Source organism: Pan paniscus, chromosome 6 (assembly GCF_029289425.2).
Source record: "Pan paniscus chromosome 6, NHGRI_mPanPan1-v2.0_pri, whole genome shotgun sequence".
Classification (NCBI taxonomy): domain Eukaryota; kingdom Metazoa; phylum Chordata; class Mammalia; order Primates; family Hominidae; genus Pan; species Pan paniscus.
Genome location: NC_073255.2, coordinates 108,944,112 through 108,958,790, shown reverse-complemented (window position 1 = coordinate 108,958,790; position 14,679 = coordinate 108,944,112). Strand labels below are relative to the sequence as shown.

Sequence of the window (14,679 nt, the reverse complement as noted above, 5' to 3'; positions counted from 1 at the left end):
TCCCTAACTCATTTTATGAGGCCAGCATCATCCTGATACCAAAGCCGGGCAGAGAAACAACAAAAAAAGAGAATTTTAGACCAATATCCCTGATAAACATTGATGCAAAAATCCTCAATAAAATACTGGCAAACTGAATGCAGCACCACATCAAAAAGCTTATCCATCATGATCAAGTGGGCTTCATCCCTGGGATGCAAGGCTGGTTCAACATATGCAAATCAATAAATGTAATACAGCATAGAAACAGAACCAATGACAAAAACCACATGATTATCTCAATAGATGCAGAAAAGGCCTTTGACAAAATTCAACAACCTTCATGCTAAAAACTCTCAATAAATTAGGTATTGATGGGACGTGTCTCAAAATAATAAGCTATCTATGACAAACCCACAGCCAATATCATACTGAATGGGCAAAAACTGGAAGCATTCCCTTTGAAAACTGGCACAAGACAGGGATGCCCTCTCTCACCACTCCTATTCAACATAGTGTTGGAAGTTCTGGCCAGGGCAATCAGGCAGGGGAAGGAAATAAAGGGTATTCAATTAGGAAAAGAGGAAGCCAAATTGTCCCTGTTTGCAGATGACATGATTGTATATCTACAAAACCCCATCGTCTCAGCCCAAAATCTCCTTAAGCTGATAAGCAACTTCAGCAAAGTCTCAGGATACAAAATCAATGTGCAAAAATCACAAGCATTCTTATACACCAATAACAGACAAACAGAAAGCCAAATCATGAGTGAACTCCCATTCACAATTGCTTCAAAGAGAATAAAATACCTAGGAATCCAATTTACAAAGGATGTGAAGGACCTCTTCAAGGAGAACTACAAACCACTGCTCAATGAAATAAAAGAGGATACAAACAAATGGAAGAAAATTCCATGCTCATGGGTAGGAAGAATCAATATCGTGAAAATGGCCATACTGCCCAAGGTAATTTATAGATTCAATGCCATCCCCATCAAGCTACCAATGACTTTCTTCACAGAATTGGAAAAAACTACTTTAAAGTTCATATGGAACCAAAAAAGAGCCCTCATTGCGAAGTCAATCCTAAGCCAAAAGAACAAAGCTGGAGGCATCATGCTACCTGACTTCAAACTATACTACAAGGCTACAGTAACCAAAACAGCATGGTACTGGTACCAAAACAGAGATATAGACCAATGGAACAGAACAGAGCCCTCAGAAATAATGTCGCATATCTACAACTATCTGATCTTTGACAAACCTGACAAAAAGAAGAAATGGGGAAAGGATTCCCTATTTAATAAATGGTGTTGGGAAAACTGGCTAGCCATATGTAGAAAGCTGAAAATGGATCCCTTCCTTACACCTTATACAAAAATTAATTCAAGATGGATTAAAGACTTAACTATTAGACCTAAAACCATAAAAACCCTAGAAGAAAACCTAGGCAATACCATTCAGGACATAGGCATGGGCAAGAACTTCATGTCTAAAACACCAAAAGCAATGGCAACAAAAGCCAAAATTGACAAATGAGATCTAATTAAACTAAAGAGCTTCTGCACAGCAAAAGAAACTAGCATCAGAGTGAACAGGCAACCTACAGCATCGGAGAAAATTTTTGCAATCTACTCATCTGACAAAGGGCTAATATCCAGAATCTACAATGAACTCAAACAAATTTACAAGAAAAAAACAACCCCATCAACAAGTGGGCAAAGGATATGAACAGACACTTCTCAAAAGAAGACATTTATGCAGCCAAAAGGCACATGAAAAAATGCTCATCATCACTGGCCATCAGAGAAATGCAAACCAAAACCACAATGAGATACCATCTCACACCAGTTAGAATGGTGATCATTACAAAGTCAGGAAACAACAGGTGCTGGAGAGGATGTGGAGAAATAGGAACACTTTTACACTGTTGGTGGGACTGTAAACTAGTTTAACCATTGTGGAAGTCAGTGTGGCAATTCCTCAGGGATCTAGAACTAGAAATACCATTTGACCCAGCCATCCCATTACTGGATATATACCCAAAGGACTATAAATCATGCTGCTATAAAGACACATGCACACGTATGTTTATTGTGGCACTATTCACAATAGCAAAGACTTGGAACCAACCCAAATGTCCAACAATGATAGACTGGATTAAGAAAATGTGGCACATATATAGCATGGAATACTATGCAGCCATAAAAAATGATGAATTCACGTCCTTTGTAGGGACATGGATGAAGCTGGAAACCATCATTCTCAGCAAACTATCGCAAAGACAAAAAACCAAACACTGCATGTTCTCACTCATAGGTGGGAATTGAACAATGAGAACACATGGACACAGGAAGGAGAACATCACACGCCGGGGCCTGTTGTGGGGTGGGGGGAGGGGGGAGGGATAGCATTAGGAGATATACCTAATGTTAAATGACAAGTTAATGGGTGCAGCACACCAACATGGCACATGTATACATATGTAACCAACCTGCACATTGTGCACATGTACCCTAAAAGTTAAAGTATAATTAAAAAAAAGAATTTTCACATGCTGAAAAATTTATATGAATATTCAGATTACCGAACACCATGCTGTTCTCTGTGCTTCCAATATTTCCAGGCACCTAAGAGAGAAAATCTTCATCCTACCCTTGCGTCAACCACTTAGTCACGAATCTCTCATAGTGGTGTGGAATCCCCGGTCAAACTGGACAGCTGTGCAAGCTTTTGGCTTAGTGAAGTCCCACTTCTTCCCTAAAGATACAGTGTCCTACTCAAGGTACTGTGGTCAACACCCACCTTGAAGACAAGGGACAACATTTTCTTGTTTTACATCCAAACTTCCAATCCCCTCATCTCCCTTCCTAAGATCTTGATTTTTAAAAGTTTTTGGAAAGGGACCTAAAAGTTCAGGGTGAGGAGTTATGGAGGACTTTATACAATGCATAGATTCCTAGTTATATACTTGCCGGCATTAATTTGTGGGAAGGATAAACATAAAACATTAGGTTACAAACTTAGGAAGGCAATTAAAAGTGTACAGCCAGTTTATGGAAATGCCACTGGTATATAACAACTCAACCAAATGTTTTATTTTAAAAGAGATGACAGTTCTTTCAGTAACAAGTAAATCGTCCCTGTCTTCATTTAATTCTGCTATAAATTCTTAGGCTAAAAGTTAAATTCTTTTCTTCAATATGACTTTAACCAAATTATACAAATTGGACAGTATACAAGACTTTTAATACTCTTAGGTGGGTTGGAATTACTGAAGAGGTAAAGAAGTCTTTATATGGTGATTGGCCCTCTATATCAACTTTAGCGATATGAGGTGTGAATAACTCCCAAAATGAATTTTACAAAATTCCAGCGAGTAGAACTAATAAAACCAGTTTATTTGGGATTTTTAAAAATAAGTCTGCTATCAGTAGAACTTCATTTTCCCTTGAAAATTTAATCTTACTACTTTTTTTTCTGGCATTTTCTAGACATTCTGCTAGTCTCCATCATTACTGATGCCCTCTAGTGAAAATAAATGTGAAATTCTTCAAGTACATCCAGACAAAGTACAGATTGTCCCTCCTTTGTACTGAAATGGGTTTACAACATTCCTACAGGGATTTCCCTTCTTAACCTACCTATTGTAGGGGAAATGAATTGCTAATTTTACATTTTTAAGTGATTATCAAGGTTTTTGGTTGTTTCTTTTTTATTTTTATTTCATATCGTTGGCCATATCTACGATTTATTTTATATCAAATCCCTGGTCAGCTATGGACCTATGAGGAAAAATATCCTTTGTGTCTCTGGCATCACTGCTAACTGGTAGGAGAATAATTTCCCTGTGAGTTAGTACTCGCTTTTATAGACCCTTCTTGACCCAGGGCTGCAGGCAGAAATGACCAATCAAGAGGATTTCACACTTCAGATGAAACCTCTTTCCAGCTCTGAAATGAGTCCGTGACTTTTTGTAGCCTGTAGGTCTTTCTGAAAACATAAAGCATTGATTTCTTCCTCTCTTCAAAACCCTCCGATGATTCCATTCACACTTCAAGTAAAATCCTGACTCTTCACCTTGGCTTTCCAAGGACCTGCCCCCCTGAATTGTTTCTTGCCGCTGTCCCTGTGCTCACAGGCATGGTAAGTTGTAATCTGTCTATTATTAGTCCCCTCTCTAGCATGTGAGCTCTGCAAGAAAAAGGATTCATCTGCTTTGTTCAAACTGCATCTTTAGCACCCACAATACTGCCTGGCACCTAGTAAGCACTCAATAGGAATCCAAGCTCATAAGCAGATGTAAAGCAGTTACTGCTGATGCAAACACCAACTCTCAACTTTAGCATCTGCTCTCCAGCAACCACCCGTGACCTCCCAGTATGGCTGGCTCAATCAGAAAGTGCAGTCTGCCCTTCCTGTCATGTTTACATATTTTACTTCCTTAGCTTTATAATGTTCACATAGTTCATAAATTTAGTAATTAACTGGCTTTTTCACTATGTGATTAAAGCAGCATTTATTTGTGGGAGGAGGGACAGCAAAGTTCACAAAGGTGATAGCTGATGGTGGGTGGAGAGAGCTCTAAATACCCTAAGGCTTGTGTCAAGCAGACCCACAAGACTTTTAGCAATAAAATCTGAGATAAAAAGCAGATATTTACATAATAATTTTTAAAGTCCATTTTAATAACCATCACATAGTTACAGCCCATACACCTAGACCTAACCCATAATCATTATAGTTGCTATCAATCATAAAAATAATTTAAAATTCCTGAGGTAAAGTGTAAAGAGTAAGTGGGAAAGGAGATAGCAGGCAGAGCACATGGTATATAAATGGTTAAAAAAAAAAATTATTTTGCAGTTACATGCCCCTAACAATTTAAAAGTACTTTTATATCAATTATGTCAGCTAGCTCAAATCTGCTTAAAAATAGGTAGAGTATAAATAACAAATATTGAAGGGAATATAAAAATAGTTTATCTCATTTAATTTAGGTAGCAAGTCTGTAGGCTGGATGGAGCAGACATGACTCTTCTAGAAGAGTAGGGAAGGTATCTCAGCACTTCACCGGCCTCCCCTCATGCAGGTGTGGTCTGTGCAGGGCAACATCACGGCACAAAGAGCCCCCCCGCCCCAGTCTTCCTGCATGGAATATCCCACCCCGACAACAATTTCTGCTGCATCCATAGCTTTTCTATCACCTTCTAAAAGACTCAGGAAAAGCCAAGAATGTCAATAAAGGCTAAGGGTTCAAACATCCTCACATCTGCAAATGAGGAAAGTGGGCAGTTCCGATAGTATGTATTAAGGACTACACATCTGAGACTAAACATCTGCAGAGGAGATTTTGGAGCTGAAGATTTATTGGAGGCATAGGTTTAAAGGGCAGAAGAATATGCCCATACCTAGCAAGTGGAGGGTGGATCTGGTACGTACAAGAAGACAGAGGTCTTTTCCAAGATGCCACAAGACAGAGTTGGGAAGAGCCTGACAATTCTCCTTCGTAGGTCTAGGTCTGTGGGCAGGGAAGCTCTCTTAAAGAGAGGAGGAGGCATCACTGAGAATGGCTTAGAGTTGAAAGACCTGGGTTTGAGTATTGGCTCTGCTACAGCCTGGAGGGATGAGATCTCTGGGCAAGCCACACTATCTCTCTGAGCCTCAATTTCCCAGTTTCTTCATCTGTAAATGGGATAACAATATTAGGAAAAAAGCATTATTATAATGCAGTTATTCTAACTATCAAATGAGATAATATATTAAAATGCTTTGTAAATAATAAAATATAGCATAAAATGTAAGGTGTTATCACCATAGTATTTTATTTCTGAAATGATTTACTTCCTCCCTCTGGAACAAAAAAGTGTGGACCTGTTTGGTTTTGGGGTCCCAGTCAGGCCAGAGAAGAGGAAGGACTTAAAGAGAAGGCTTTTTTTTTTGCCTCATTACAAAGCCTTGATACAGCTAAGTCCATATGTAAACATTCCCTTTAAGGTCAATGTGTCTGTAGGATTAGTTTTTAGCAGAGTGTGTTTAAAATATCACCATTCCCCAATTGCCTCCAATGGCAAATTCTTTATATTATTTCATTCGTTGGGAGACAGTCCATTTTCTTCAAAGTTTCCTGAACCAAATAGTCTTTTCCATTGGCTAACTTTCCCTTAGAAGTAATATAACCACTTTAGAAATGCTCTATTCTCTTGCTTGATTTTGGAAAATATAATTATTTTATTCTAAATTTCATCACTTTTAATTGCTTCTGGTCTAGCAGCATTTTTTTCCTCACTGAACTTCACAGTGTATTCCTTTTTGAGCTCCTGAATAATCCATTAAATAGTTTTTGAATGTCCCTTTCCCTTTTGTTGGAAGCATTTGAGAGATGAAAGTATCACACATGGAATCTACACATTATTTCAGTGCTAAACCATTTTATACGAAGTGTTATTGGTGGTTTTGTGTAGATATTTTACCAAATACAGAGATCAGATCCTCCCTACTTCTCTGCTTTTTAAAATAGTCTAATTGTCAGTAAACTGTTCTTTAGCAGGGCAATGAGAAATCGTAATACACATTCAGTAGAATGCTATTTCATAATGAAAGCTGGAAAACAAAAACACAAACACACTCAGGAAGTGAGACCCAGGGAGACCTGGAATCTACTTCCACCTCTGACACTAACGTTAGGGAAGTTCTTTAACATCTCTGGACCTCAGGTTCCTAACTTCACAAGAAGAAAGCCAGACTAGATGCTCCCTGGGGTTCCCTCTAGCTCAAACATTCACTTTGCTTAAGGCACAATCAAACACCACTCGCACTCTCAGCTCATGCAGCCCCGGGGTACTCTTTGACAGCTAGAAATTACAAAGCCTTGACAGAACTCTTCATCCATTACTCTGATTCTACTGGTCTGGAGAACCTCAAATGTCTACGTGTATTCTGCCCTGATCTGGGGTTACCACAATTCTATGAAGCTTAAACAACCCCTCAAACATGCATGCAAGATGCATCTTTTAAAAATGATAAGTCTGTCTTATAACAGCAACAAAAAAATGGCACTGTCACTTTAGCAGAGACATATGAACCACAGCACCTGTCGATGGGATGTAGCAGGGGGTAAACCTGGTAGAAGAAAGTGATCCTGGGATTCACACAGGGGAGCCTCTCATTATCCCAGGAGGAATTTATAGCAGAGAGCCTTATGCAAAAGCCTCCTGTTAGTGAATAACTATGAACCCATGAAAAGGAATATGATTTATTTTTACAGTGGACTCTCACTTTGTGTTAGAGCATGGGTTTGCCTGTGATGAATCTCACACCAAGTTATGGAATTACTGAAATACTGAGAACACCACAGCACAACCTCTCACCTCAAGACTTTCCCACAGCAAGCATCCTGAACACAGTGACAAAAGGAGACACTCTGGAATGAGAGAGTGAGGGAGAGACAAGGAGACCTACTTCTAAAAGACCATTAACCACAGAACCCTGAGGGTAAGGGAAAAGAAACAGGAAGGTAATCAGGTTCAAAAAAGAAACAAGCCCATTTTCCATTTCTTTTAAGAGAAATTTAAATAGAAGTAAATGACGGAAAAATAGCAGCTTCCAAGGTTAGACTCCGATATAGTTTGGATGTCTGTCCCCTCCAAATCTCATGTTGAAATGTGATCCCCAATGTTGGAGGTGAGGCCTGGTGGGAAGTGTTTGGGTCATGGGGGCAGATCCCTCATGAATAACTCAGTGTCTTCTCCAGGATAATGAGTGAGTTCTTGCTCTATTAATTCAGGTGAGAGATCTGGTTGTTAAAAAGAGTCTTGTATTGGTGTAATATTTTAATATTTGTGTGTATTGCTGTACATATTTTCCCAGAGATCAGATCTTCTCTACTTTTCTGCTTTTTAAAATAGTCTAATTGTCAGTAAACTGTTCTTTAGAAGGACAATGAGAAATTGTGATGCACATTCAGTAGAATGCTATTTCATAACGGAGGCTGGAAAACAAAAACAAAAGCAAAAGCACACTCAACTAAGACCCATGGAGACATGGGATCTACTTTCACCTCTGACACTAACTTTAGGGAAGTCCTCTCTTCTCTTTCGCTCCCTCTTTTACCATGTGACATGCATGCTCCCCCTTCACCTTCTCCTGATTGGAAGCTTCTTGAGGCCCCCACCAGAAGCAGATGCTGGTGTCATGCTTCTTGTACAGCCTGCAGATCCTGGAGCCAGCTGAATCTCTTTTCTTTGTAAATTACTTAGTCTCATGAATTCCTTTACAGCAACACAAATGAGACTTACACAGACTCCTTACTGTATGTAACATGCACATACTTTATAATATATAATACCATTGTGACCTGTTGTAGTTGCCTGGTTGCTATGGGAATATGCTGAGCTTAAGTTTTGTGTAAGCACAGAAGAAGATATACAGGTGATATAGTAAAGAATAAAGTTCAGTTTTTAACTAATTGTTCTTTCACTATTTCAATAATTATTTTAAAAATGTTTCTCCATTTTTGTTATATATTTTTTTTCCAAGGGAAAACCATGTTGAGTTCTGGGATAATCATAGGAATTGAAAAGGGGAGGTCATTTTATTCACAGTACATTTCATCGCCTCTCCCCTGGATTCCTGTTATAGCCTCCTAAGGGGTCCCCCTGCTTCTTCTCTGGCCCCCAATTCTCAGTATAATAGCTGGGGTGGTCTTACTAAAACATAAACCAGCTCCTGTGCTGCCTTGTTCAAAATCTTCTAGAGCTTTCTATCTCACTCAGATCAATGGTAAAGGACTCAGGGTATCCCTCAAGGCCCCACGTCATGTGTGACTTCATTATCAGCCCTCCACTCCTCCCCATTCAGGGCATTGGTACTTGCTCTTGTCTCTGCCTGAAGAGTTCTTCCCTCAAATATCTTCTTGGCTCTGTCTCTCATATTCTTCAGTCAAATGTCTTCTTTTCAGGGAGGCCTTCCTTGATTACCCTATTTAAACTGTAAATCACCCCCTCCCCTTTCTCAGAACTTCCTGAACCAGTTTCTTGCTCTATTTTCCTCCATAGTACTTATCACCACCCAATATATGATATATTTCACTTACTATATGTCTCTCCCTGTAAGGATCATTTGCTTTTTGTTCAATGCAACATCTCCAGTCCCTAGACATACAAGTGGTGCTCAGGAAATATTGCTGAAATAATAAGTGTATTTAACTTATTTCGTAGACATTAACTAAAAAATAAGTTATTTAAAAAATAACTACTGGGAAATTAGGTTAGCATATGTTAAAACCAAGAGATTTATTCATGGCCTAGATCATAGCCATAAAGCAATACATTTGAAAACCCAAACTGGTTTTTCTTACACAGATACACATATATGAATTTGTACATACATCTATAACAGAAATTGGTCTTTAAAAAAATTGTGGTCAGGCACAGTGGTTCATACCTGTAATCCCAGCACTTTAGGAGGCTGAGGTAGGAGAATCACTTGAGATCAAGAGTTCAAGACTGGCCTGGCCAAAATAACAAGACTTTGTCTCTATTTTTGTTTTTAAATCATAACTCCACTACTCTAAAAACACCATGGGCTTTTCTTCTCAAGGCAAAACTTATTCAGTTAGGCAAGTCAAGGAAGATAAGAGAGCATAAGACAAGGATTATTTTCAAAATTGCTTAAAAATTAGAAAGGATCATTTTTCAAATCTCAAAGAAGCAAAAGTTTTTCACGGACAAAGGGATAATTTCTCTTAAATATAAAGAACTCAGCCGGGCATGGCGGCTCACGCCTGTAATCCCAGCACTTTGGGAGGCGGAGGTGGGAGAACTGCTTGAGCCCAGAGTTCGAGACCATCCCTGGCAACATAGCAAGACCCCTATCTCTACAAAATATTTAAAAAAAAAAATAGCCAGACATAGTGGCATCACCTATAGTTAGTCCCAGCTACCTGAGAGGCTGAGCAGGGAGGATCACTTGAACCTGGAAGGTCGAGGCTGCAGTGAGTTGTAATCGCACCACTGCAGTCCCACCTGGGCAGCATCGCTAAAAATAAAATAATAAAATAAAATATAAAGAACTTCTAGAAATAGGTTTAAAAAAACACAACTCAACTGTAAATTGGCCAAAAGATAAAAAGAATTCAGAGAAAAGGAAGTACAAATGATCCTGAAACATATCAAAAGATGCTCAACCTCATCACAAAACACATGCAAATTAAAACTTTACTGAAATTCCTTTTGTCATCTAACTGGCAAAATCCAAAAGTTTGGTCACATAGCATAGAGAGGAGAAGCAGCTGTGGGAAGAAGTATTCTCCTGTATTCTGGCAACAGAGACAACAGATACTACCCCTTTGGACAACGGTTTGATGAAAGTGGTCAAAATTATAATTGTCTATACTTGTTGGCTCTTTATCCTTATTTCTCCTAATTTATCCTTCAGAAATATTTACATATATGCAATGTGTATGTGTATGTATAGGCACAAGGTTACTCAATGCATTAATATTTATAATAGCAAAGCACTGGAAACAACCCAACTGTCCCTAATTAGTGAATGGGTTAAATCCAGAAAACAATGGTGCTCTACGAGACAAGAGGGACACCACATTGGCCTCCTCCTTGCCGTGACATGAGAAGATCAATGAGATGCATTAATGAGAAAAACAAGACGAGGAATTGTGTTTAATATGAGAAAACTAAAAATTAATATTAATTTCTTACATTTACATAAAGGAAAGAAGTATAAGAATATGCTGGGGGCCTGTGGTGGGGTCAGTGGTTCAGGGGAAGTTGGCAGAGGGGAGGTGGCTCTGCACTACGCTCCTTGTTCCTATTGCTTGATATTTTTAATTGCTTAAATTTATTATCTATTAGAAAATTAAACAAAGTTTGTCCTTATGTCTCAGATTGCCTTTTCCAGATTCTCTAGGGCACACTTCGGGGTAAATCAAGGAGCTGGAGAGTGGAGTTGGGACAGGTGGACTCTAGCACTGATATTTTCCTTTTTGGGCTTGTATATTTTCTTCCCCAGGACTATGAGATCTATGAGGTCAGGGACTGGGGCTCCCCTGGATGGTCTGGTAAGTGCTGCTTGGAAGGACTTGGAAATTTGTTTCCTTTGACTCAGTCTATTGTTGTGTCTCCTCTTGACTCCTCTCAAGCAAACTCAGGAAACAGTTATGTGCTGTGGTTCACAGCCCTGAGCTTTGCCTGGAATAACCTTCTTGCTCATCACCACCCATGCTTTCCACCATCTTCATATGTTACTTTTCTGTTTCCCCATTACCTTCTATGCGTTATGTGTCTGTTGTGGGGCTTACACATAATGTTAATAACTTAAACATAAATATTCTAGTTTGTATATGCCCACCAGAGGAGTCACATACATAATGTCTGTTTTAACATTCAATACGATCAAGTGCAACACACATTGATTGAACACCACATATGTACAATGAACAGTCCCTGGTGTCATGAAGTTCACAATCTGTTAGCTTAATGGGTACCACATCCTCGTACTTTCCAAAATAAAACTAATAAATGCTTTTGTATGTTGTTGATGAAGATAAATTCTATTCCCACCAAAACACATAAATTACTCCATGTTTTCTAATCCAGAAACTAGGCAGGCCAAATGATTTCACCTTAATTGTTCCTTTTTGCATCTAACTTTATTCATTTCAAATCTTTTTAAAGTCTCCTGTTTCATTTGCCTAGGACTTAAAATTTTAGGTCCTAACACAGGGAAGTTAACCTTCTTTAAGAGCCCACAATTGGATCGTTTATAAGGAACTGTGTTCTTCACTCCATTAAGAACACGTGGATCAGTTAGAGGATGCCTCTTAGTTGCTTAAAAAAGAAAGTCAGTCCATTTAAAATTGTTAGGTTTCTATAGTCTTTCAGAACATAGAAGTTATTTAGAATTTCTAGTAAAAGTACAAAGAGTCTTTAGGGCAGCTGAAGAAGATAAAAGAATTCTGAACACACTGCGCAGAAAAATATTAAGAATAAAAATAGTTTCCCAACTCAGTCATTCTTTGGAACTGATAATTTATTCCTCATGGTTCCCCAAAAGAGGGGAAGAGAAGCAAAATAATATACTTGGCTCCTCTAACAGATATTATTCATAGCTCTTTTCCCTCATAGGATAATAGACTATTACAGCTTCTATAAAATCCCTTTCAGTAATTTTATGGTGGGTCTGCATTTTGTAAGCCATGTTTTATAACTGAGAAAAGAAAAAAAAACACAACAACCAGCAAGAGAATCATTTTACAATAATTCATTCTACTGATTTTATTAAATTTTCAATTCCAAACCTTTCCCTTCTCTTATAAAAATCAGACCATGTTTGAGATTCATCTTTTAAGTGTAATTATTAAAACAAAGTTTCACGCCTGACACCTACTGGTGAAAAAAAAGGACAACTTACTTTAAAAGTTCACATTTCTTTCAGATTTTTCAGTGTTCAGGTTTAAATATTTTACATGAAAACATATTGAATGCTGTACAATAGAACATTCAGAGCATCTTACATGTTTAAACTCAAATTATAGACCATATATTTACTAGTTTTGTAAAAAAATAAAAATATGATTTTTCCTTTTTACAATTTAATACTTTTCCTGGTCACTTACTACAAGAAGTGACACAGATGGATTACAGCAACCCAATTTAAATTTTGTTTTTATAGACATGGATGCTAGTCTAACTGATGATGAAATTAATGGTTACTGCAAGATCAACCAGTCAAATAAAATAAAGTATATATGGTGAAAATCATCAGGGATGTCTTTAACTCTGTCTTCACAGACAAATAATTTGTGAAAATAAAAGGACAATTCCATTAATAGACAAAGTACACAATGGCAAAAGTAACCAGAATTTTTCAAGGTGGTATATTGCTTGAGAGGGAACATTTATATACTCACCTTTTGCATATAGGAAGCACCTAGTCATCTGTAATTAATGAAACATACCTGGCTTAAAATGTGGTAAAGAATGAACTCCAGGCCATGTGTCCTCATTTGGTGTTCCAAGAACCTAGTGGAGAGTAGGAAATTGTGGAAACAGCCTTATTATTTCCAAAGCACTCAAAATTCTCAAGTGTAGAAAAATAGTACACTACATATTATGAAACTCTGGTATTTTTTTTTCCATTATCGTATGCCAGAGATTTTATTTCAGTAAAAACAAACCCAGCTAAAGAGCCACCCAAGATGAATCTCTGTGTTATAACAAATACAGCTGAATGTGGTAAGACAAGTTAAATCTGCTATATTTTATCAAGTCCAAACTTAATAAGTAGGCTAAGGAATCAAACAATGAGCTGTCATCTTCATGCTGCTGAATGAAGTTTGTATGTGTCCCTCATGATTCTTTCATGAGCTTTTGTCTTTCACTCCAGTATCACATGTCTCATCATTTAACAGTTCCAACAATTCTTCCATTTCTACCCCACATCCTCTGTCTGAGCATCATAATGTTTCAAAGAGGCAGGGTCGACAGCTTAGAATGCTCAAATTCTCTCATTACAGTTAAAATCTGTAATTACGTGATTTACAGTTTCCTTTTGCCAAAATAATGTTCTTTCTACATGTTTTCCTTTTTCTATCCATATGTCTACCTTCTTTCTCCATCTATTTTTCTATCACTACAATGTTTGATCTGGGGAAAGGAACTAATGGGCAATTTCAGCTCACATGTAACTGGGCACATTCCATTGGAACATTGTGTTCCATGATCTATGGCTCTTACACTCAATGATCATGGCAAATCACTGACTGAGAACAGAGTTTCAGGGTTAAGAACCTAGAAAGGGGAGATTCAGGGTTAAGAGGCCAGGCTCTGAAGACACCTTGAGTTCAAATCCTTGCTCCCCTATTTACCAGCCATGTAAGCTTGGGCTGAGAAATAACCCCACTGAGCTCCAATTTCCTCATCTGTAAACTGGAGGGTGTTAACAGCATCTACCTCAATTGTGTGGAGAACGCTACCTGGCACATAGCACTATGTCAGTATTAGGTATTACTCAAAGAACCCACAGAAAACTGGGTCTGTTCAGATCAGGGAGGCTCCAGCCATGTGGGAAAATTTAGACTGCCCACTTCTTCCACAGGGACTATATGTTCAAGGGAGTGCCAGATGGTGTCATTCCAACTATATTGGATAAATGGATAGACAAACAGGTTAGAAAGGGCAAGAGATAAAGCTGGAAACCAGCAGAGGAGAAGAAGGACCACTAGATATTATGAGAGGTGTAAACCAAAAATAAAAGTATAAGCCCTTCAACCATCTGAACGGACCCCTCCTCTCAGCCAAAGGCATTCTCAAGTTAACCTGAAAAACCAGCTCAGGCCACGATGGGGAAGGGGAGCTGGACATACCTCATTATACCTGCCTCCTTTTTGGAATTTAGGCACAGCTGACCAGCAGAAACATCAACACAGGCCTTAAGACTGATAGGACAGATTTTGTAAGTCTGTAAATGTAAGAAACATTTACATTCTATTGTCTCTGAAGCCTGCTACCTGGAGGCTTCATCCGCATGATAAAGCCTTGGTCTCCATCCTTTTGGTAACCCCTTTTGGTAACCCAGACATTCTTCTCTGTTGATTCCAGGTCTTTAGGTAATAACTCTTTCAAGCAATTGCCAATCAGAAAATCCTTGAATCCACCTATGACCTAGAAGCTCCCACGTCCAG

The 14,679-nt window shown here is 38.4% G+C and overlaps 1 protein-coding gene across 9 annotated transcripts in view; it reads right to left on the bottom strand.

Annotated features, from left to right (window-relative positions):
• The window catches only part of CDK14 (cyclin dependent kinase 14), a 639,321-nt gene that overhangs the window by 145,470 nt on the left and 479,172 nt on the right, over positions 1–14,679 (bottom strand). For all 9 annotated transcript variants that reach the window (XM_063606295.1, XM_055114664.3, XM_003809752.7 and 6 more), the window contains one exon: positions 12,955–13,018. In XM_063606295.1, coding sequence (XP_063462365.1) covers positions 12,955–13,018 — 64 coding nt within the window. The remainder of the gene's footprint in view (positions 1–12,954; positions 13,019–14,679) is intronic.